Here is a 24260-nt window from a genome sequence, read left to right on the forward strand (position 1 = left end):
CTTAGTACTTACATATAATAAATAAACAAATCTTTTTTTTTTTTTAAAAAGTAGCAGAGGGGCTGGTGAGATGGCTCAGCAGTTAAGAGTGCTGACTGCTCTTCTGAAGGTCATGAGTTCAAGTCCTAGCAACCACATGATGGCTCACAACCATCCACAATGAGATCTCTTCTAGGATGTCTGAAGACAGCTACAGTGTACTTAGTACTTACATATAATAAATAAACAAATCTTTTTTTTTTTTTTAAAAAGTAGCAGAGGGGCTGGTGAGATGGCTCAGCAGGTAAGAACACCAACTACTCTTCCAAAGGTCCTGAGTTCAAATCCCAGCAACCACATGGTGGCTCACAACCACCAGTAATGAGATCTGACATCCTCTTTTGGTATGTCTGAAGACAGCTACAGTGTACTTATTTATAATAATAAGTAAATCTTTGGGCCAGAGTGAGCAGGGTTGACTGGAGCGAGCAGAGGTCCTACAAGTCAATTCTCAACAACCAGATGAGGGCTCACAACTATCTGTACAGCTACAGTGTATACTCATGTACATAAAGTAAATAAACAAATCTTTAAAAAAGTAGCAGAACAGAGTATTAGCCTATTTTTCAGGAACACATGTGTATGTGCACATGTGTATATGTGCATGTTGTCATCCCTGGAGCAATCCCCAGGAAAAGAGCAAACCCATTCTCTCTTTCTCTCTCTGTCTGTCTCTCTCTCTCAGTGGCACACAACTTTTTAAATTTTTATTTTTTAATTTTTTATGTGCACTGGTGTTTTGCCTGCATGTCTCTCTGTGTGTGAGATTATCAGATCCCCTAGAACTGGAGTTAGAAACAGTTGTGAACTACCATGAACCCGGGTCCTTTGGAAGAGCAGCCCATACTCTTAACCACTGAGTCATCTATACTTTCCTCTTCTCCCTTTTCAGATAGGGTCTTCCTATATAGCCCTGACTTGCCTAGCACTCCCTGTGTAGCCCAGGCTAGCTTTGAAACCTCAGAGATCCACCTGCCTCTGAGTATAGCACTGGGCTCAAAGGCAAGCACAACCATACCGAGCTAAGAACATTCACTTTCATCTCAGGAATCCTTCTAAGTAATTCACTATTTTCATGACAGCACTAAGTGATGGCTAAGATTATAAAAGTCACATGACTCATGAGGAAACCGAAGTTTAGAGAGGTTAACACATTCAGGACCCAACAGTAAATGCTGGTGCTGAGATCAAAACTCAGCCATCAGTTCCCCAGTCTTGCCTATTTTAAGACAGGGTCTCTTGTAACCCAGGCTTGGCTTTGAACCTGCTACATAGCCATCTCTCCAGCCCTGGAACTGTTTTTCTTTTTCTTTCCTTTCCTTTCCTTTTCTTCCCTTTCCTTTCCTTTCCTTCTCTTCTTCTTTCCCCCTTTCTTCCTTCCTCTCTCTCTCTCTCTCTCTCTCTCTCTCTCTTCCTTTCTCCTTTGTACACTGAGTATGCATTGCTTTTGTAATTTGGAAATTAGCCACAAAAGGAAACAACAGGGGTTGGAGACATTTGTGCAAAGTAACCAGTTCTCTTCTCCCTTTTCACCCTCCCAACCTCCTGGGACCCCAGAAGTCCCTGTCCCCACCCCACCCCAGCCTAAAGAGCCTCTCCTGTTACCACATAAATGATGCAATTGGATCCAGATGGAGCCTGGTGAGGCACCAGGGCTCCAAGGGAGCCCTGAAACCGGCCAAGATTTTCCGTATAAAACAAAATTACACAAGCCAGGAGGCTTCAAGGGGTCAGGATGTTTGGAGAATCCTTTAGGAAGGCCCACCGGCCCCTCCTCTCCCTAAGCTGTGGGTTGCTGCCTCTTATCAAAAATAAGACTTTGCTTATTCTTTCTAGAAGGACCTAAAAGAGGTCTTTCAACCTCAGAGTTTGGAGTTGGTTCCTTTCTAACAAGAAGTAGGACCATGAGGAAGTGGCAGGACACTAGAGAGCGTTGCAAGAGGGCAGGCATGGGGTGTCTGGACATCAGAGGGCAGGCTCTGCCCAGAGTGCGAGGGGAGGTTGCAGGGTGGGGTCCGGGGAGGGACGTGGGCGGGGTGCTGGGGGAGACTTTTACAACGCACCTCTGTGAGGTCTTGGGATCTCCAAGGGTTCAAGGAACTTCATTCCCAGAACCTAGGGAACACTTCCCCAAATCTGGTAACAATGTCAGGGCCACAAACAAAACAAAACAAAACACCAGAAACCCCTTTCCATGTCTTCCCTTTGACCCTCACAAGGCCCATACGGCAATAAGTACTATATCACTGCCTGCCCTCCTGCCTCATAATTATCAACTTTGGGGCTGGAGAGATGGCTCAGTGGTTAAGAGCACTGACTGCTCTTCCAGAGGTCCTGAGTTCAATTCCCAGCAACTGCATGGTGGCTCACAACTATCTGTAATGGGATCCTATGCCCTCTTCTGGTGTGTCTGAAGAGAGCTACAGTGTACTCATATACATAAAAATAAAAATGAAATACGTAAATGTCAGCTTTGAGTATTTAATGTCCGGGTAATGTAGAGGAGAGGCCAAGGATGCACCTCTTTGCCCTGCCTTTCCCTCCCAGTCTGTGTAACAAATGAGACTGTCTGATTTTCTGTTTTGTTTTGTTTCATTCAGGGATTGATCCCAGCACTTTGTACATGCTGGGCCAGTGCCCTACCACTGGGCTAAATTCCGAGCTCTTTTTTCTATTTATTTGCTAAATTATAAACAATCTATCCATCAGTTATAAATTTAGTAAATTATTTACTTGTCAAAGTATTTATTTATTATTTTAATTTATTATTTTATTACTTTTTTAGAGTTTTGTTGGGTTGGAGGGATGGCTCAGCAGTTGAGAACACTGGCTGTTTTTCCAGAGATTCTGAGTTCAAATCCTAGCAACCGCATGGTGGCTCACAACCATCTGTAATGAGATCTGATGCCCTCTTCTGGTGTGTCTGAAAACAGTGTATTCATATGCATAAAATAAATAAAGAAATCTTTTTTATTAAAGTTTTGTTCACTTGTTTTTATTTGTGCATGTATGTGTGTATCTGCGAGTTTATGTGTATCACATGTGCACAGGTAAGACCTTCTGCTCAAATGTAGACACTCTAGATCAATATAATGTCTCATCTATAATGTCAATTCACCCACAGAGTACCAGGTGCTGGTGTAGCCTTAATTTTGTTGTTGTTGTTGTTGTCTTGAGACAGGGTTTCTCTGTGTATCCCTGGCTGTTCTGGAATTTGTTTTGTAGATCTGGCTGGCCTTGAACTTAGAGATCCACCTGACTCTGCCTATGGAGTGCTAGAATCAAAGTGGTGAACCCTCCTGCATTCCCCTCACCCTGCCCCCCTTGAGCTGTAACCTTAATTAAAAAAAACACGCACACACAACATTTTTATGTATGAATGTTTTGGCTCCATGTACACATGGGCACATGGCTTCTGATAACCATAGAAGCCAGAAGAGGGAATTAGATTCCCCTTAAAAATTGGACTTACAAAATGGTTTGAGCTACCATGTAGGTGCTAGCAATAGAACCAGGCTCCTCTGCAAGAGCAACGAGTGCTCCAAACTACAGGGCCATCTCTACAGCCCTTTTTTGTTTTCTTTTCTTTTGCTCTGTTTTTCTCATTTTCTTTTTCTTTTCTTTCTTTCATTTTTTCTTTTTTCTGTTTTGGTTTTCTTGAGACAGGGTTTCTCTGTATAGTCCTGGCTGTCCAGGAACTCACTCTGTAGACCAGGCTGGCCTTGAACTCAGAAATCTGCCTGCGTCTGCCTCCCAAGCACAGGGATTAAAGGTGTACACCAACATACCCAGCTTGGGGGTGATCTGTGTGTGTGTGTGTGTGTGTGTATGTACAGTGTGTGTGTGTATATGTATGTATGCATGTATGTATGTATACAGTTATGTGTGTCTGTGTGTGCATGTATGTACATGTGTCTATGTATGTGTGAGTACAGTATATGTGTATACAGTGTGTGTGTATGTGTGTACGTACCTGTGTGTATGTGTGTGTGTATGTGTGTGTGTATACTGTGTGTATATGTGTATGTGTGTACATGTGTCTATGTATGTGTGTACAGTATGTGTGTATACAGTCTGTATGTGTGTACATACCTGTGTGTGTATGTGTGTATATGTGTGTACATGTGTCTATGTGTGTGTGTGTGTACAGTATGTGTATATACTGTGTGTGTGTGTGTGTGCTGTGTGTATATGTGTCTATGTGTGTGTGTACAGTATGTGTGTATACAGTGTGTGTGTGTGTGTGTGTGTGCATCCTTTGCTTATGTATGCATCTTTCTGTGCTGATGTGCTTATCCATGTGAGGAGGACATCAGGCACCTTTCTCTATCTTTTATTCCCTTGAATCTGAACCCGAAGGTCCATTTGACCAAAGCTAGAGTTACAGGCATAGCAGGCCACGTTCAGTTTGTTTACTCAGCTTCTGTGATTTGAAGTTGGGCTCTGTACTTTGCAGAGCAAGCGCTGAGCTGTTTCCCCAGCGCTAAGGGCCAGGTGCTAAAAGGAAGTGACATGAGACTGAATCCACTTACGTTAGGACTAATTCAAGACACTGTTTCCTAACGAGAGCAGAAAGCATGTCCCCACCTCAGGTCAAAAGGATGAGCCATCACCTACCAGACCACCATGAGACAGCATGTGACCTTTCTGATGGCAGGGGTTCTGAAGAGGTCCAAGATGGAGTTGGAGGTGCGGACACTTGCAAACTCATCCTGGATGTAGGAGCTCACCACCTGGGAGAGGAATGTGTGGTCAGGGCCATCGAGGGTTCTGGGACACCATTTCCCTCCTTGGACTCCATATCCATAGAAAACAGTGCTTCTGGCCATACCCTCCTCTCCACTAAGGCCCTTGGAGACAGTTGCATGATTCTGCGATGCAGTGGGGGCTGCAGCGTGCACCTCAGCAGCCCTGAGGTTCTGCTGCATCAGAGGCTCTCACTCAATTCCCAGTAACTTCACCACAGCCTCAGATAGTGGCTGAAAGCAGCCAGGCTGGAGGGTAGTTGTCAGAGCGCTAGGCTACCACAGCCTGGCTTCCATCTCCCATACAGCCCCACCACACCCTCATGGGCAAACTACCCGGCCTTTCCAAACCTCCATGTCTCTCTCTCTTTTTTACAGTTTTGTGTTACATTTATTAGTTTGTGTGTGAGCACATGTGTGCCGCAGCATGTATGTGGAGGGCAGAGAACAACTTTTGGGAGTCAGTTCCCTCTTTCCATTGTGTGGGTTCTGAGGATTGATCTTGGATCATCAGGCTTGGCAGCAAGTGCTTAGCCCACTGAGCCATCTCACTGGCCCCAATCTTTTTTATTCTTTTTCCTCTTTCTCTTCCCCCTCCTCCTCCTGCAGTGTATGGATGCATCCGTGTGCATGTGTACACACTTTTGGGAGGTAGGCATGTGGAGACAAATGTTGATAATCACTCTTCTGTGTGTTTTCCACATGTGTGTGTGTGTGTGTGTGTGTGTGTGTTTTTGGTACTTTCGAGACAGAGTTTCTCTGAGTAGCCTTGGCTGTCCTGGAACTCACTATGTAGACCAGGCTGGCCTTGAACTCAGAAATCCACCTGCCTCTGCCTCCCAAGTGCTGGGATTAAAGGTGTGCGCTACCACCGCCCGGCGTTTCTTTTCTTTTTCCTGACATAGGGTTTCTCTATGTAACCCTGGTTGTGTCCTGGAAATCCCTTTGTAGCCTAGGCTGGCTTCAAACTCAAGTGATCCACCGGCCTCTGCATCCTTATTGCTGGGACTAAAGGCTTGTACCTCAATGCCTGATGGTGAGTGTATTTCTTTTAAAAATTTTTTTTCAGTTGAAGTTTTTGTCATCGAACCTGGAATTTACCATTCCAGCTAGGCTGGCAAGGGAGTCCTTCGGGGTGCACCTGTCTTTATCCCTCAGCTCTAGGTAAACCTCTACCATACCTGCCTCCCTGTGAGTACCACAAAAAACCACCCAGCCTTCCATCCACACCATGCTTACCTCTGTAGTCAGCCTCTCCCCTTCCGCCTTCCTGCCATTCATCATGGCCACCTTCTGAAGGTTCTGCACAGCTTGCTGGGCCTTGCCATGAAGGAGGAGCCACCGGGATGACTCTGGAAGCCACCTGGAGTACAGATGGCTCATTTCCACTGCAATCCCCATACACCTTCATTATACCAGACCCTAAAGGCAGGTGGCAGGGTCCCAGATTCACAAGCAGGATATGTCACCAACATCCCTTTGTTGTTATTTGTTTTGTTTTTGAGACAGGTTTCCATATATATAAATTCCGCTATGTGGGTGGGTCCCAGAAATTGAATTCTTTTTTTTGTTTGTTTGTTTGTTTTTTGTTTTTGTTTTTCGAGATAGGGTTTCTCAGGATAGCCTTGGCTGTCCTGGATCTCACTGTGTAGACCAGGCTGGCCTGGAACTCAGAAATCCGCCTGCCTCTGCCTCCCAAGTGCTGGGATTAAAGGCGTGCACCACCACTGCCCGGCCAGAAATTGAATTCTAATTGTTAAACTTGAAGTCAAATGTTTTTACTGGCTGAGCCATCTTGCCTGCCCATTTCCTTTCTTCCTTTCTTTCTCTCTTCCTTCCTTCCTTTCTTTTTTCTTTTGTCCTTTCTTCCTTCCTCTTTCTTTTTTCTCTTTCTTTTCTTTTTTCTTTTTCTTTCTTTTTTTTTTTTTTTGTAGCATATCATACAGAGAATCATTGAAGTGTCCTTCAAAACTAAGACACACTTGGTATTGAATTGCATCTGGCTCTTACCCAAGCTGCATGGCCTTGAAGAAATTCATGGCTCCTTTCTGGGCTGTACTTCAGTTCCCTTCTCACAAAACAATGGATTTTTATGAAGTACAATGGAATTGACACAGGCAAAATCATTTTGTGCGTTCCAGAGCCCCATGCCATGGAGAGAGGTTGGCCAAGGATTCCCTAAATCTATTCACGAGTACCTGGGACCCTATGACTCTCATGATGCTTCTGTTCTCTGTGTCCAGCACATCGAAGGCACTCCACACTCAAGAAGCTACACCCCACTTATCAGACACATGTTCTACCCCAGCCCCTCTCTGCTGGACGTACCAAGAATAGAGGAAAAAGACCAGGAAAGGAGCAGACACAGCAAACTGCAGCCACCGCCAGGGCCGGATCAGGTATGCCACGCCAGCCAGGATGAGCTGGCCCAAGGTGAAGGAGAAACCCAGCAAGATGCCTGCCACTGTCCGGCCCCTGGTTGGCATCCATTCTACAACTGTGAAGGAAAGGCAATCAACTGGAGTGACTCATCTACCACGTAGCTATTTCATTCACCCACCCCTTCCTCATGGCTGTGGCCACACCAAGATCTATCTAGACAACATTCTTATATGGCTTCTGGCAGGGTACTCACTATAGGACGTCAGAGGCTAAAATGGCTTCATTGTAGCTGGGTGGTGGTGCATGACTTTAATCCCAGCACTTGGGGAGACCGAGGTAGGCATATCTCTAAGTTCAAGGCCAACCTTGGTCTACAAAGTGATTCCAGGACAGCCAGAGCTGTTACACAGAGAAATCCTGTCTCAACTAAATCAAACCAAACCAAATAAACAAAAAGTCTTCATTGTAAGGTTGAATTTCCTGAGACAGAGTGTGGCATGCCCCTCCTTCTGTAAGTTTGTGCATGCGTACACAAGAGTGTACAGAAGCACAAGCATGCAAATGTTTATGTATGGTATGATAGCAATGATGGGCTGGTGCCATACATTCTGGTATGATAGGCTGATGGATTTCAGGCATTTGCTCTCAGCTGTGGTGGGATACCTACCCTTCTAGAAGGTAGTCAGTGGAACTGGATTTCTGAGGTCCCAATATATGCTTAGCAACTCTCTCTCTCTCTCTCTCTCTCTCTCTCTCTCTCTCTCTCTCTCTTTCTTTTTTAGTATAGAACAGAATTTATTTAGTGCACAGGGAGGGGAGTTAAGAGGGTAGAAGAGGCAGAGAAAGGCAGAGAGAGAGAGAGAGAGTAGAGGAGTAGAGGCCAGCCATGAGCACACGGAGAGAGACGGCAGAAGTGAATGGGGAGAGGGCAGGAGCAGGAAGGGAAGAGCAAAGGCAAGGGAGGAGCAAGAGAGCAAGCGAGCACTTAGCCCCTTTCGATGTCCAAATGCTGGGATAGAATAAGGCAGAAAAGAGGTACTGGTCTCTCTGGACCCAAGATCTCTGTCCCACCTGTCTATGGACAACTAAAGGGGGTGGCAATGTCTGAGCCTGATGATGCTTTCAGAAGCAAAGTGAGTAGTTTAAAGCGGCACAGGCTGGTAGCAGCCCTGTGTTCAGAGTGGACTGTCGATTGCTTCATGATTCCTTCCACGAGGGTCTCACCTATAGGCTCTAGCTTATCCCTTACCCCTGAAGGGTGACAATCCTATCTGGTTAGCACCCAGGAGTTCAGACTCACTACGTTGATCAGGCTGGCCTCAAATGTGTGATCCTCTTACCTCTGCCTCCTGAATGTTGGGATTATATTCACACACTACGCCACCCTACCCTAAGGTTTTGGAGTTTGGATTGTCAGATTAAAGTCTTTTGGTTATATGAACTACGAACTCCCTGCCACCCTTTACTTACAGACTCTTGTAGCATAGGCAAGCTTTGAACTTGCTGTGCAGCTGAGGATGACCTTGAACTCCAGATCATTTTGCTTCCACCTCCCAAGTGCTGGGATTGCAGGTGTGAGCCACCATAGCTGGCTCCCTTGGACACCATCCTATCTTATGTCCCTGTGTCCCAGTCACCTATGTGACCCCATGTAAGCCTGGCACATCATAGATGATTAGTAGGTACTGTTGAGTAACTCTCATGAAATCGATCTTTCACCTCACAGATTAGTCAACTGAAACCCAGACCCAAGAAAGGCCACTACTGCCCGCTGCTGCTAGGGTCACAGTCTGTCAACTAGGGTCTTCCAAATCCAGTCCCCTGGGTAAGAGGTTTTGAGTTGTGGCTTTACAACTGGGTGAGAATTATATAAAGCGAAATTTGAAAAGCTGTCCTGTGATGTTGTAATTCGCTTGTTGCATGACCCCAGCCCCTCTGGGTCCCACTTGGACTGGACTCACCCAGGGAAAGGGAGTTGAGGATGATGCCGGAGAAGGTCATGCCCATCAGGAACCGGAAAATGCAGTAGGTACTGAAGGAGCCCACATATGCTGTGGCAGCCCCTGAAACTGCCAGCTGCAGGTACGACCAGACCAGTGGGGCCTTGCGACCCAACCTGAATCCAAAGAGTGAGGGGCTGAGGAATCCCAAGGTGGCCAGACATCACCAAGGAAGCAAAGCCCATGCCTGACACTTCTGTCTTGGTGAGGATAACAAAGCAATCAAATGGAAGATGAGTTGCCCAGTAGAACCATCCCTCTAAATACCACATGCAACCACTAGGCTGATCAGGGATAGAGGGAAATGTGTGATAGAAGATCAGAGACAAGAGAGATTTAGTCCACACTGGAGAAAGGTAGAGAGTTTGAAAAGATACCCATGCCTATAATCCCAGCACTTGGAAGTGCAGGCAGATGGATCAGAAGTTCCAAAAATATTAAAAGAAAAACACTCACATATATATATATATATATATACATATACACACATATATATATATGTATACACACACATATATATACACACACACACAAAGCCATTGCATTTATACACATACAGACACATGCACGCAAAAAGAAGAGAAAGGAGGGAAAGAAAATAAGGAATAGCCAGGTGGCGCATGCCTTTAATCCGAGCACTTGGGAGGCAGAGGTGGGTGATCTCTGAGTTTGAGGCCAGCCTGGTCTAGAGAATGCATGCTAGGACAGTTGGGGCTACTTAGAGAAATCCTGTCTTAGAAAAACAAAACAAAAACAAACAAAAAACCAAAAAAACAAAAAACAAAAAAAACCCAAAAATAATGAAAGGAATAAATAACACAAGGGCTTTCCCTGGGGGACTAGGACCTCCCCCAAAGGCTCACCTGTCAGCAAGGCCACCAAACAAGGCAGCTCCCACCAGCACCCCAGACATGTAGATGGACTGAGCCAGGTCACGAAGGGTGCGGGCCTCACACACCAGGTCCCACTATTGCAGAGAGAGGAGTGCTAAGCCTTGTCCTTAGGCAGTGGTCTCCTCCCAGCCCCACAAGCCACCCACCCACCTCTGACCTCCATCACAATGGTAGATGGGAAAATGCTTCGGTCATAGACCCAGCCATCCTTGCAGCCCTCTGTGGCCACTCCATGGGAGGAGGTGTTGGGTTTCAGAAGGGCCCACTGAGGCTCTATGTAGCGTTCGCATGGCTCAGGGACCCCATGCTGGTTCAGGGGTATGGTGGCCTTCAGCCAGGCTCCTGAGTCATTGGTGGTAGGTTCTGTGTAGTTGGCAGGATGTTGGCAGTGGTGAGGGGGCGCAGCAGCTGTGAAGTTCTGTAGGAAGGTGTGGCAGGCCAGCAGCCCACAGGGCAGCAGCAGCAAGGCTGTGTATACAAGCTGGAAGCGACCCACACCTCCCAGAGCATCCAGCAGGTCTGTGAAGGCCATGGCCAAGGGCCCTACCCTAGGTCGAGTCTGCCCAGGCCTTATGTAAAAAGGCAGGGGAGGGGAACTGGAGGTAGAGGATCAGGTCAGGGGTCAGGACCACACAGGCCTTCTCCTTAAGGCAGCTCAGAGGGATCCAGTTACACTTCACAGGAGGCCTAAGTGTCCACACATCCGCAGAGTGCCCCTCCCCCAGGCCCTTTCTCCAGTTCTCTCTCCGTCTGTTACCTCCTGAATCAGTTGGGCCGAGGGTTAGGTGCTAGAGAGATAGCTGAGTTAGCAGAGTGCTTCAGTGCCTTACAAGCATTAAAACCCTGCACTTGCTTTAAATGGAGGTCATGGTGGCATAAACTTGTAATCCCGGGAATAGAGATCCATGGGACTTGCTGGCCAGACAGCCAAGCCTAACCAGTGAGTCCCAGCTCCCAATGAGAGATCCTATCTCCAAAAGACAAGGAGGATGGCTCCTCAGGAATGACACGGGAGGTTGACCTCTGACTTCTGCAAAATACCATGGCACTTATGAGTGCGTGCAAAATATACCTCTGTGTGTGTGTACATGCATGCACACACAGATACACAAATAATTTTAATTTTGTTTTTGTTTTTCTTGAGACAGGGTCTCACTGCATAGCCCTGGCTGTCCTGGAAGCTACTGTGTAGACCAGGCTGGCCTCCAACTTATAGAGATTTGTTTGCCTCTGCCTCCCTTGGGTTGTGATTAAAGGGTATGCACCTGGCTCTCAAATTTCATTTTTTTTTAAATAAAAAATAAACCAAACACAACACAACAAATAATACAGAAACAAAACCAAAGAAGTCCAAGTAGGGCAGTCAAGAAGCAGCCTCAGTTTGGGATTGGGGGTACATTCAGAGTATCCCCATTGGCCAATCACCACAGCAAATTAAAGCCACTCTACAGAGTGGCTGAGGGCTGAGAGGAGAGAGGAATCCAGGACTTTACTCATCCTGCCTCCCTCCAGGACCTGCTCCAGTGAGGCCAGTAGAGATTGGCTTTGACCTCCCAGTAAGTAGTTCCTGGCAAACCATAAGCTCAGGACACTGTCTCTTTCATTATCAGAACTCAGTTTCATTTCTACATGCAGCCTTGTGGGCAGTCCCCCTGCTTCCTCAATTTTTCTTTTCTTCTCAAGACAAGGTCTAATATAGCCCAGGCTGTCCTGGAACTCCCTATGTATGTATGTAGTCAGATGGTGACCTTTGAACTTTTTTTTATTTGTTTTTGTTTTTCTGAGACAAGAATTTCTTTGTGTAGCCCTGGCTGTCCTGGAACTCACTCTGTAGACCAGGCTGTCCTGGAACTAAGAGATCTTCCTGCCTCCGCCTACAAATTCTGAGACTAAAGGCATGAGCCACCCCTACCCCCACCCCCAGTGGCAAGCCTTCTACCAACCAAATATAGTCTGGCTCCTTTAGTCCCCTGGCTGCCTGTAGTCTTTATCCTAGGGGCAGCTCGTCTTCATCCTCTAGTCTCAACTACTCCTATCTCTGGCAAGAGCCACAGAGGCAGAACATTAATATAACCTGCTGGGTTACAGGGTGTCCTACTGCGGCCTGGTGTTGAGTGGGGGCTCCCTGGGGGGTGAGACTTGCACTAAGTAGAGGTCTTGTGTTTCCTTACTGATATCTGCAGAGGAGGAAGTCAGACTCAGCCCTCAATAAGGGCATGCAAAACCAGAAAAGCCACCTGGAGTGGCTGTCAGTAGAGCGGTCAGGTCCATGTCTCTATGCCCAGGCTTTCTCAACATCTCGGGCAGAGGTAACCATAGTCAGATGACCAATCTCCGGCCAGGGTGGACAAGGGTACGAGACAGTATGACTGTCTCTAGGCCAAGGCTTGCTGGTACAATCAAAGGGACAGTTAGGGAGAATAACACCCAGAGACAGATGTATAGCCTTTCATTTTATTTTCCCGCTGCACTGAAATATGGGACCTCCCCACCCCACCCCCAGTTCCTGGTCCTCCATAACCAGTACACTAATCCCTCAGGCATTCCCTTGAAAATGATCAATATAAAAAGAGAGAGAGAGAGAGAGAGAAAGAGAGAGAGAGAGAGAAGAAGGGGGTGGATATAGGGAGGGCCTGAGCACCCTCTCGGCCCGCCAGGAAGTTCCTGGTGGGCACCCGAGGCAGGAGAGGTGTAGTTTGCTTTGCAGAGGGATCTTGGCTGCTGCACAGGAAGGCACAGGAAGGTGATTCTGGATTCTGGCTGTGGGGCTCAGTAGTGAGGTGAGACCTTCAACACCCAGGTGCAGACAGGCAGCTAGCTAGTGGTTATGACGTCTGCAGGTCTAGGGGATGACAGGGGCTTGAGCCTCCACAGATTAGGCAAGACACACATCTGGACACTAGCAGGGAGCGGGAGGGGGCAAGGATGCCTGCCCCTGCCCCAGAGGCAGGAATAAGCAGGGAGCTGCCTTCCTGGTCTTAGCCATGAGCAGGGGTCAGGGTGCCCATTCCGAGCCCCTGGCTACAGGGGCAGGAAGGGCCCCGTGACTTTGCCCAGAGCAGTCGAATGGAGGTAGTGGGGAGGTGAAAGGACAGGAGGACAAGGGGGACGGGAGGACGAGGGTGCCTTCCTGTTCTGAGGAAGGCACAGGCAGCTGGTGTGGCCTGGTATGGCACGGCGGGGAGGCGTGGCTTGCCAGAAGGAAGGAAGAACGCAGGCAAAGGGAGCGAGTACCTCTTCATGCAAACATAGTCAGCTGTAACCACTGCAGGGCAAGACACACAGGACACATGGCCAGTCAGCTCCCTCCTTCACCATCACCACCCACCCCAGAGGACAGGCTGCCGCCCAGGCTCAGCTGTCACCAGTTATACTTATGCCCTCCAGGGACCTTCTGCTGACAGGGGTACTCGCTATGCTTCTTTCTCTCTCTCCTTTCTTTCTCTCTTCCTTTCTCTCCTTCTTTCTCTCTCTCTCTTTCTTTCTTTCTCTCTTCCTTTCTTTTCTCTCCCCCCACCTCTGTGTGTGTGTGTGTGTGTGTGTGTGTGTGTGTGTGTGTGTATGTGTGGCCTTTCTTTTTTGAGACAAGAACAGTCCCCAGCTGTCCTGGAACTCACTCTGTAGACCAGGCTAGCCTCAAACTCACAGAAATCCACCTGCCTCTGCCTCCCTCAGGCTGGGATTAAAGGTGTGTGTCACCACCACAGCCAGTGTCAGCTGTCTTCTTTCTTTACTCTAGGACCCTAGACTGCCGGTTCCCACCAGCTTCTAGAAGCCTGGCCTCCCCTTCTTCATCCTCCACCCTCCAGGCTCTAGAAGCCCCTGTCCCAAGGCTTCCAAGACTTGGGCCTAGATTTGAAGGCTTGTTCCAAGGCCGTGAACACCTGTCCTGGTAGGGACAGGTGAATATGGAGGACCGTCTCACCTTAAATAGATCAAAGGTCACAACACCATCCAGGTCTGTGTCCAGAATTTTGAAAAACCCTGTGTTCAAGAAAAGAGGAGTTAAATCTGGACACCAGACAGTTAATATTCAGCCAAGACTGTCTCCTACCTCCCACACACCCCAAGCTATTGCCCCTCAAAGTCATAAAGCTTCCTGTCCAAAGAGGCCTCCTTGGGCCCTCCTCTGTACATGCTTCATGTACCATGCACCTGTGTAAGGAAGGGTCCTCTGTTCTCCTTCAGCCTCCACCCCATTCACCCCTCTACGTCTCACAAGGACAACTGTGTGCACTGTGGTGAAGTGGGGTCACTCACGGAACATGGTCTCCAGTCTCACAAGGCAGCACACAAAGTTGTCGAAGTCCACGGCCAGGTCGGGCTCTGAGTAGCGCGTGATGATGAGCTCATGCAGCTTCTTGTTAAGCTTGAAGCCTGAGCAGAGAGAGGAAGGGTAAGTGAGGGCTGGAGCAGCTGCAGCCAGCTAAGGCAGGGGAGGCGATACTCTGGGAAGAGGAGCTAAAAGACCTCTTGGGTAAAGCTTGGGGGGTGGGGTGGGGCTGGAGAGATGGCTCAGAGGTTAAGAGGTCATTAGTTCAGTTCCCAGCAACCACATGATGGCTCAAAACCATCTCTAATGGGATTACATAAAATAAATAAATAAACCTTCAAAACAATAACAATAAAAGAAGCTAGGAGGGGCGGGGCAAGTGAGGGCCAGGACCACGGGAACATCAGAACATCAGCTCAGAACACCCCAGAAAATCACAAGCTGGCTGCAGAGGACCTAGGCATCTGATCACGTTTGCTCAGAATCACATGAACTTGTTTTTACACAGGCCAGTGTGGGAGAGTCCTATACCTGCTTCACTGGAGCTTGGAGCCTGTACCTGCCCATCCACTCCCTGCCTGCCTGGGTCATGTGACCCAGACTCAGTAACTCTCCTAAGAATTACTTTTCTCTTCTTCACATTAGGGACAACAAAGGGTTCTGTTTGATGGCTCAGTGGATAAAGCATCTGTCCCGAAAGCTTGAGGACCAGAATCTGGATACCTAGAACCCACGTAAATGCCAAGGAAATTTGGTAGTCTGCCAGTAATCCCAGCCCTCTCTTGGGAGGGTCCCCCAGGGAAGCTGGAGGGCTAACCTAGCCTAATCTGTGAGATCCAGGTTCAGTGAGAGGCCGTGTCTCAGCAAGAGTAATAAAGGAGGACAGATGATGTCAGCCTCTGGCTTTTATGTGTGTCCACACGTATGAACATAAGTCCATGCATGCACACCACACACACATACACATTCAAAAAAGAATGAAAAGGCCCTTGTTCTTGGTGAGCTGCAAGGGGAGGAAAGGGAGGAGCCCAGATAAAGTCCTCAGCTTAGCAACCACAACACCAGCCCCCAGGGACAAGGGCCAGTCAGGCGGGCCACTCTCAGGGAGGCAGCCTGGGGTTCAGGAGCAGTGGGGTCAACAGCTTCGGGCCTCACCTGCGGCCTCGATGGCCATCCTCATCTCGTAGGCACTCATGCTGCCAGACTTGTCCAGGTCAAACTTCCGGAAGATGGTCTGTGTGGAAGGGCAAAGGGCGGGGCCGAGTGAATCAGCAGCTGTTGGGCACTGCCTCCAGCCCCCAGACAGAGTGAGGGAGGAGGGGAATGGCCAGGAAGGGGGCCATTCGCTGAGACCCGTGGGCTTGGATGGGAAAGGAGTCACATGCAGAAAGGATATTCCACTGGAAAGCCTGGCTATGCAGCTAGCCTGGGCTCTGCCACTAGGCCTGGGCATGCCATGACTGAGGTCACAAGGGGCAGGAAACCCAGCCAGGGACCTCCTACCACTTACCAGGTAATTTCGAATGCGGTTCCACAGGATGTTGAACTCCACTAGGCCCAGCTTCCCATTGCCATCTCGCTTGGCAAATGTTAAGAAGGAAACTACTCAGCTTAAAGTACACATGAAAGAGGGGAACCCGGCTGTGGAGAGGAGAGACAACAGCAGCTCCCCGCAGCTCCCTGCAGCTCCCCGCAGCTCCCTGCAGCTCCCTGCAACTCATATCCAGCGTTGTTCTGTATGTCAGATATAGTAAATTGGGATGGGAGAGGTGCAAACATGGTATCAGCCTTAGGGCCAAATAGGGACCGAGTTCTTGCTCCATTTCCCACAAGATCTCTGACTCAAAGTTTCCTTTGCTGGCCAACTGGGAGATATCCAGGAAGGTGTTTGAACATGAGGTCTTACTACACCCACACTCTCCTGGCTCTACCTAAGCCTTGCAGCTGCTCTTAGGACAGGTCGACAGCATCATCCTCAACCCCAAACTCCACAAGAGACAGAAGCAGGTGGAAGGATACATCCATGAGGTTCACCATGCTGCGGCATGACTCCAGGCTGAAGCCATTAGTGCGCAGGTCTTTGTCTGAAACAGACAGCAAACAGTTCTGGGGGCTGAGGATATCACTCAGTTGACAGACTGCTTGCCTGGCACACACAAGCCCTGGGTTTGATCCCCATTACAGGTGGCGCATACCTGTAACCATGGCAGTTGGGAGGAGAAGGGAGGGTGAGGAGTTCGAGGCCAGCCTCAGCTATATAGACCCTGACTAAAAAAAAAAAAAAAGAAAGAGAAAAGGGGGATAGCTGGAGAGATGGCTCAGGAGTTAAGAGCCCTGGCTGCTCTTGCAGAGGACCTGGGTTTAATTCCCAAATAATGGTGGCTCCCAACTCCAGAGTCACGGGATGTGATCCATGTATGTGGTATATTTACATGCATGCATGCAAAAATTTATATATATAAAATAAAAAAAATATAATAAAAATTTAAAAATCCATAGGATCCACATAAAAAGGTGTGAGTAATCTCTCACATACACAAACACATATGTACACTCATACACACTCATATACACATACAATCTCTCACACTCATACACACTCACACATTCTCTATCATACACACATACACACTTACTCTCATGCACACATACTACACATACTCATATGCACACACACTCATACACTCAGACAATCTGTAAGTGCAGTGATGTTGTGGGCAGAGGCAGGAGGATTGGTGGGGCTTGCTGGCTGAGAGACCCTGATTAAAGGGTATAGAGCCTAGGGTGACAGAGCAGGGCATCTGATGTCCTCATCTGCCAAGAGAGAGATGACAGAGATAGAGAAGGAACGCGTTCCAGGAGTTAGTCTTTCAGAAGCCATCATGTCCAGAGCCCTGGATTGACTGGTGATAGGGAGGCTCCAGCCCTATCATGGGTGCTGAGACCAGCAGAGTGTGGGGGTGGGGATTGGGAATGCTGTAATGGTCAGAAACAGCAGAGCATTTCTGCGTCTCAGAAGCCAGGTCTATATCCACCAAATGGCTCAGAATGAAAGGGAGAAAGTACTGAGCAGACACACAAGAGATTAGATGGAGAGGAACCAGCAGGTGCGGGCTGTGGGCTGGGAAGGGTGGGTAGGGCCAGGGAGCTGTCCTGGGCGGAGAGAGGTGTGCAGACAGAGGTCAGGCACAACAAGCCACAGGCTGATGTCCACATGCAGCAGCCAAAGCCAGGAGGGAAGGGAAAGTTAGGAGAAGGCCTGGGATTTGGTCTTATTCGACTTCCTAAGACACGTGACCTGGCCTGGAGGTGTGGCCTGGCCTGGAGGTGTGGCCTGGCCTGGAGGCACACCCTTGCCTTTTCCTTGGCGTTGAGCACCTGTGGCTGGCTCCACTATAGGTTGTCTGTTTCCCCTAAGGCCACAGAGCTCAGGCAAGTAGACTGGAGTGAAGTGGGGTTAGTGAGGAGTCTGGAATAGGAATGGTGAACGGGGCCAGGAAACGAAAGCCTCGCCAACCACCTAGACAAGGTGTGGGGTTCAGTTCCACGTGGGAATGAGAACGTGACAGTTGGAGTGATTTGGGAACAGGCCCTAGGGTTGGGTAGGTGGGGATCCTCACGTTTGCTAATGATCCTGTTCAAGATGGTCTGCAACTCCTTGACGCTGATCTCCATGTCCTAGGGGAAGAGAAGGATGGCGGCTGTTTGGTTTCCCCACTTCACACAGGGCTTCCCCTTCTCACCATCCCCGACAGGCCCTGACATACATCCCCTGCCAACTTGCTGAACAAGGTTTTGAAGTTGTCATCGATCTCCTCTTCAGAGAGAACTTTCTGTACACAAAACAGAGAGAATAGGTTAGGGGTACTGTGGCCCAGCTCTTGCCAGAAAGAATAGCCTCTGGAGATGAGGCATGACACTCACAGTTACGGTCACTCCATCTCTCTGAGCCTCACTCTTCTAACCTGTAAAATAGGATCTGCTCTCTGCCTAGAACTCTTGTAGCTAAAATGATGGGTAAGAGTCAGTTAGGCATTGAAAAGGTTAGGTTAGGCGCCTCGCTGTGTGAAGCTGGGCAGACTCGTCAGCCTCTCTGTGCTTGTGTTTACCATTCAGAGGGTGATATCATGAAGGACACAGAAGAGGTAATGATGGAAAAGAAGCAAGATATACAGACGGAGCTTAGTAACTCCCCACCATCATCACCACAGGCCCTTTGTGAACGGTAAAGTGCTGGGCAAACAAAGGACCAATATTGTTCTTAAGGACGCCTATCTGGAGGGAGCCTACTGCCAGCTGGAGCCCACCTCCCATCAAATTCCCAGGGGAGATGAAGGGACCACATACCTCATCGGGGAGATTGGCCTGGATCTGGTCATCTAGCTCCCTGCAGAGCAGAGAAGGGGGTCAGCCAGAGGGGCGGGGGGGGGTGGGGGAGGTGGGAGGGTGGGGAGTCTGCTACTCACTGGGTCCCAGCCTTCTTCTCTGAAAAGAAGCGCAGCAGAAAGTCACCCTCTTTGTTGGGCTCGAAGGTGGAGGGCACCACTATATACTCCCCGGGCGGCAGGCGGATGCGGTTACTGACTTCTCGAAGGTTGATGAAGTGCTCTGATTGTGCCCGAGAAGCATTGGCCAGGAAGAAGTCACGCTTCAAGTGCACAGGCTGACCAGCCAACTGGCAGGAGGAAAGAAGCAAGCGGGGGACTGCAGGGTCCACTCTGTCTACCTTAGGACGCCAGCCCAGGCCCAGAGCCCAGGCTGCAAGTCCTGGCTTGCTAGGTCACGCCCACGGCCTGTGAGACCCTGGTAAGTCACTTACCTGTAGGTGAGCACCCAGGCTGGCATCTAAAGGTAGACAGGGATGGGGCACTGCTACCTACCACCATGTTTGTTTGTTTATGTATGTATATATATATATATGTATGTATGTATTTATGTGGTTGGGGGAGGGGAGGTGAATGCTAAGGTGTGAGTGGAGGCCAGAAGAAACCTTGTAGGAGTCCGTCCTCTCCTCTCACCATGTGAGTTCTAGGGATGGAACTCAGTTCATCAGGCTTGGGGACAAGAGTCTTTACCTACCCAGTCATTTCACCAGCCCCAGGCCCTGGTTTTGATTGCCAGAACTGCACTAAATCAGGTACGATGGGACATGCCTGTAATCCCGTCACTCAGGAAGTAGAGGCAAGAGGATAAGGAATTCAAAGTTACCCTCAGCTCCATAGTGATTTTAAGGCCAGCCTGTGCTACATAAAACCCTATCTCAACAATAAATGAATAAGAAATTAAATAAAACAAAATAAAAGAAAATCTGACTGCAGATGAGGGACTCCAGGACACTCTGACGCAGGAGTTGTTGAGATGGCTCGGCAAGTGAGCACACTGGTGACACAAGCCTGGTGATCTGATTCTATCCGTGGAAGTCACATAAAGGAGGAGGAAGACAACCAGTCCTCAGTCATCTTCCTCTTCTTCTTCTTCTTCTTCTTTTTTTTTTTTTTTTTGGTTTTTTCGAGACAGGGTTTCTCCGTATAGCCTTGTCTGTCCTGGAACTCACTCTATAGACTAGGCTGGCCTCAAATTCAGAAATCCACCTGCCTCTGCCTCCCAAGTGCTGGGATTAAAGGTGTGTGCCATCACTGCCCAGCCTTATCTTCTTATCTCTACACACACACACACAAACTCATGCACGCACACACAGACACATGAGTACACATACACACACATACATAAACATGCTCACATATACACACATACACATGCTCACACAGACACAGACACACACACGACACATGAGTATACACACATACATACATGCACATACCCAAACATGCTCACACAGACACAGGCCCAAACACATGCTCACACAGACACACATATACATGTTCACACATACACAGACACACACACGCACATGCACATACACAAACATGCTTACACAGACAGACACATGCTCACATAGACACACATATACATGTTCACACTTACACACACACACACATACACACACACACGCTCACACATGCATGCACGCATGTACAAGTGCACACAGGCACTGGTCGGTGCTTCCATGCACATGGGAAGACCTAGGCTCAATCTCCCATATGGAAATATAAATCTAAGATGCCGTCATCGCTGGTCTCATTCCTTGGAGTGTTCCCTGGGGCGCCGTGCTTGCATGAAGCAGCTGACTGGTGGTACTTCGCTAACCATCATGATGGCCCCAGAGGGAATGCTATTCTACTTTCCCTCCACTAAAACAGGCTCTCATGTAGCCTAGGCTGGCCCAGGATACCCTCATCCTCCTGCTTTCCCTCCCAAGTCCTGGAATTACAGGCATGAGCCACCATGCACATCTGGGAGGTGCCGTGTCTCAGTATAAACCCCAAGGCTCAAGGCTTAAGCACCCATTCAAGAGTACAGACCCCTCAGCCCAGTGACTCCTGCTCCTAACCCCACTCCGGACCTGATTAGCATTTTCTCCATGTGAACAACAAGACACATAGAGCCTGGCCTGTGTGCAGGCTGAGTGGGGACCTGAGAATAGGAGTCCAAGTCCAATCTTTGCTCCCTGCTCCTGCTTCAGGAGTGCAATGATTGTCCTACTTGTGAACAAGAAGTGGGAGAAACATTTTCCGGGGAGTGACAAGGTGACATTTCCCTGATGCTTTATGTGTGGTAGCACTGACTTCGGCCATGCTCCTCCCATCAGGCTGCTAAATTCAGGGGCTGACGAACCAAGTAAGTGGAGAGAGCCACACCTACCTCCCGAGGGACCTGCAAGAGAGACAGAGAGAATGATGCATGTTTGCCCAGGGCTAGGACACACATGCACAGAGGTCCAGAGTTCTCAATGGAGGGAGCCCAGAGGACAGAAAATGGGCCAGTGATGATACAGAACTATCCTCCCAGTGGAAGAACAGGGACCTGTGACCTGGGCCTCCCTCTGAATCAAAGCTGCTTAAAACAGCTGCCAGGTGGCCAATCACAGTGTGATAAACCCCAGGAACATCAGAGACTCCATTTCCTCGGCTGCCAGGGGTTCTGGGTGTAGGCCAAGGTTATGGCCTTCCTCTACTCTGTCAAAAGAGATCGAGAGGTTTCCATCTCTATCTTGAACCAAAGAATAAGAAGCAGGGGAGGTTGGACAGTGGAGCATGCCTTTAATTTCCGCACTTGGGAGGCAGAGGCAGGCAGATCTCTGAGTTCGAAACCAGCCTGGTCTACAAAGTGAGTACCAGGACAACCAGGGTGTGGCTCAGCTGGGAGAATGGGGAAGAGGACGAGGTAGAAGAAGAGTAGGGGGAGAAGAAGCAGAAGTAGCAGCAGGAGGCAGAAGTACTAAGTAAGTCCTGGAACAGCTTCTCCCTGGGTAACAGACCTTCCCCTACCTGCTCCAGAGGCCTCTGCTCACACCCTTGCTCCACAGAATGCCCCACCTTGTTACAAAGCCGAGTCCACAGTCTGACCCCAGAGGCTGTGGCACACGTAGCAATCAACCACCCTCTTCCCTAGAACCTTCCTTTCCTGGAGCCAACGGACTCCTTTGCCCTCTCTGTAGCAGTGGGGCTCAGCAGCTCATTCAGGAGCTCCTTCCTGCCCCACAGCCTCAGTGGTCAGCCTTTCAGGCTCTGAGGATCCACCTCAGCGTCTCCAAGTAGATGCCGGCTGCAGTGGGCAGAGGTGGGTCCTCCCCTGGCTAACCTGGTACACTGCAAAGCCGATGGTCTCCATGTCCCGGCCGAAGCGGCGCTCCCTGCGGCGGTGCTTCTGCATGAGGGCCAACAAGAAGCTGCAGCCTGACTCTCGGCTGTCATAGTCGTCTGCATCATCTACTTCCTCCAACCGGATCTTGAACTGGGGGTTTACCCAGAAGGTGGCTGTAGGAGGAGAGGAGAGGAGGATCAGAGGCGAGCAGGGCAGGGCTTCTCAGCCCTCTCTCAAACCTCGCTTCGATTCGTTCATGAACTCATTCAATACTATGGTTACATACGCCCCATGAGTGTCAGAAGACAGGATAAGCAGATGTACAAGATGCCTCTCCAGGAGGGGAAGTAGGTGAATTACCAGGACTATTACAAAGAAAAGTAAGCTGGAGGAGGTGCAGATTTATGATGACTCAATGAAAAGAAGCAAGTTGGCCTGGGATTGTAACAGCAAGCTGAGCCCTAGTGGAGTAGCCAATGCCTGATTTTCTCAGTGCCATTACAAGAAGCTTTAAGTCTGGTGTCTTAGGCCAGTCAGTCATCCAGCTGGTCATGATGATGCATGTGTACACACATACACTCACACACACACACACACACACACACACACACACACACACACACACACACATTTGTTCGGTTTCTAATAATGCATGTGTGGTGGGTATGTGCATATGAGTTCCGGAACCACAGGGGGCAGAAGAGGGCATGAGATCACCTGGAGCTGGAGGTACAGGCAGGTGCGAGACACTGACCAACGTACAGGGATCTAAACTGGAGTCCCCTGGAAGAGCAGTATGCTTTCTTAACCAATGAGCCATCTCTCCAGCCCAACAAAAACTATTTAAAAGATATTTTAGGTAGAGAGTATGAGGCCAGATGGCAAGGCTGAGAATGTGATGATTGCCATCACTACTTTGCAGAAAATCCAAGTTCATGTGATGACGATAACATTTAACTTATGGCAAAGAAAACTGCTCAGAAAGGGAAGGGGCAAACCAAGGGAGACGCTCTAAAATTCTGCATCGTTCAGATCAGCTAAGCACCGGGCCAGGGCTCAATGGCAGAAACTTTGTGACACATGTGAGTCCCTAGGTTTGAGTCAAAGTCTACAACACAAAAAAGTAAGGCCAAGCTGGTGGCTTGAGCCTGTGATCCCAGAGCATAAAGGTAGAGGCAGGAAGAGGAGGTTGAGGCCAACCTCAGCTACACAGCCAGCTCAAGGCTAGCCTCAGCTACAGGAGTCCCTTTGTCTCAATGAAATAGAACAGGACAGAACAGAATGCATTAAGCTTGTTCTTAAGATGCTCAAACTCACAGTGAGAAAAACCTATTAGATATGAGGATGGCTGTGAATTTCAGGCTAGCCTGGATTACAGAGTAAAAGACCCTATTAAAAAAAGGAAGGAAAGAAGGAGGAAGGGAGAGAAGGAAGGAAGTAAACAAACTGAAATAAACTTTAATATGCTAAGCTGGTGCGGCGGGTCAGCAGGTAAAGGTGGTTGCTGCCAGGACTGGTGAGCTGAGCTTTGAGCCCTAGGATCCACAAGTTAGAAGAAAACTAACTCCCTCAGAGCCACCCTCTGACCTCCATGTGCTTTAGTGACACATGAACCCCCAGCACTTCAAATAAAAATAAATGTCATTTTTTTAAAGAAAATTTTCAAGATAGATTTTTTTTTTTTCGGAGACAGGGTTTCTCTGTGTAGCCCTGGCTGTCCTGGAACTCACTCTGTAGACCAGGCTGGCCTTGAGCTCAGAAATCTGCCTGCCTCTGCCTCCCAAGTGCTGGGATTAAAGGTGTGTGCCACCACTGCCCAACTGATTTTTTTTTAAAGATTTATTATTATATCTAAGTACACTATTGCTGTCTTCAGACACACCAGAAGAGGGCATCAGATCTCGTTATGGATGGTTCTGAGCCACCATGTAGTTGCTGGGATTTGAACTCAGGACCTTTGGAAGACCAGTCGGTGCTCTTAACTACTCAGCCATCTCTACAGCCCCTCAAAATAGATTATTATAAAATCACTTATGGGGCTAGAGAAATGGCTTGGCAATTAAGAGCACTAGCGGCTCTTCCAGAGGACCAGGGTTCAGTTCCCAGCAGCACCACATGGAAGTTTGTAACGGTCTGTAACTCCAGTTCCAGGGGCTCTGTTGCTCAATTCTAACCTCTGTAGGCACCAGCCATGCATGTGGTGGATATATATATATATATATAT

General features: G+C 48.7%; 2 protein-coding genes across 5 annotated transcripts in view; both read right to left on the reverse strand.

Moving 5' to 3' along the window:
* Nucleotides 1–10594, reverse strand: part of LOC116101013 (solute carrier family 22 member 20) — a 16806-nt gene extending 6212 nt beyond the window's left edge. Inside the window, exons 1-6 of the mRNA XM_031384711.1 lie at nt 10217–10594; nt 10030–10133; nt 9128–9282; nt 7113–7281; nt 6024–6147; nt 4657–4772 (exon numbers count right to left, since the gene is read on the reverse strand). Of these exons, the coding sequence (XP_031240571.1) occupies nt 4657–4772; nt 6024–6147; nt 7113–7281; nt 9128–9282; nt 10030–10133; nt 10217–10591 (1043 nt within the window). The 5' untranslated portion in view covers nt 10592–10594. The remainder of the gene's footprint in view (nt 1–4656; nt 4773–6023; nt 6148–7112; nt 7282–9127; nt 9283–10029; nt 10134–10216) is intronic.
* A 1905-nt stretch (nt 10595–12499) lies between these two features.
* The window catches only part of Capn1 (calpain 1), a 25746-nt gene continuing 13985 nt past the window's right edge, over nt 12500–24260 (reverse strand). For all 4 annotated transcript variants that reach the window (XM_031389386.1, XM_031389387.1, XM_031389384.1 and 1 more), the window contains exons 11-22: nt 22034–22209; nt 21095–21106; nt 18799–19007; nt 18680–18719; nt 18100–18165; nt 17953–18010; nt 16352–16416; nt 15843–15911; nt 15488–15566; nt 14320–14436; nt 13985–14043; nt 12500–13324 (exon numbers count right to left, since the gene is read on the reverse strand). In XM_031389386.1, coding sequence (XP_031245246.1) covers nt 13298–13324; nt 13985–14043; nt 14320–14436; nt 15488–15566; nt 15843–15911; nt 16352–16416; nt 17953–18010; nt 18100–18165; nt 18680–18719; nt 18799–19007; nt 21095–21106; nt 22034–22209 — 977 coding nt within the window. In that variant the 3' untranslated portion in view covers nt 12500–13297. The remainder of the gene's footprint in view (nt 13325–13984; nt 14044–14319; nt 14437–15487; nt 15567–15842; nt 15912–16351; nt 16417–17952; nt 18011–18099; nt 18166–18679; nt 18720–18798; nt 19008–21094; nt 21107–22033; nt 22210–24260) is intronic.

This window comes from Mastomys coucha, unplaced genomic scaffold, assembly GCF_008632895.1.
Source record: "Mastomys coucha isolate ucsf_1 unplaced genomic scaffold, UCSF_Mcou_1 pScaffold21, whole genome shotgun sequence".
Lineage (NCBI taxonomy): Eukaryota > Metazoa > Chordata > Mammalia > Rodentia > Muridae > Mastomys > Mastomys coucha.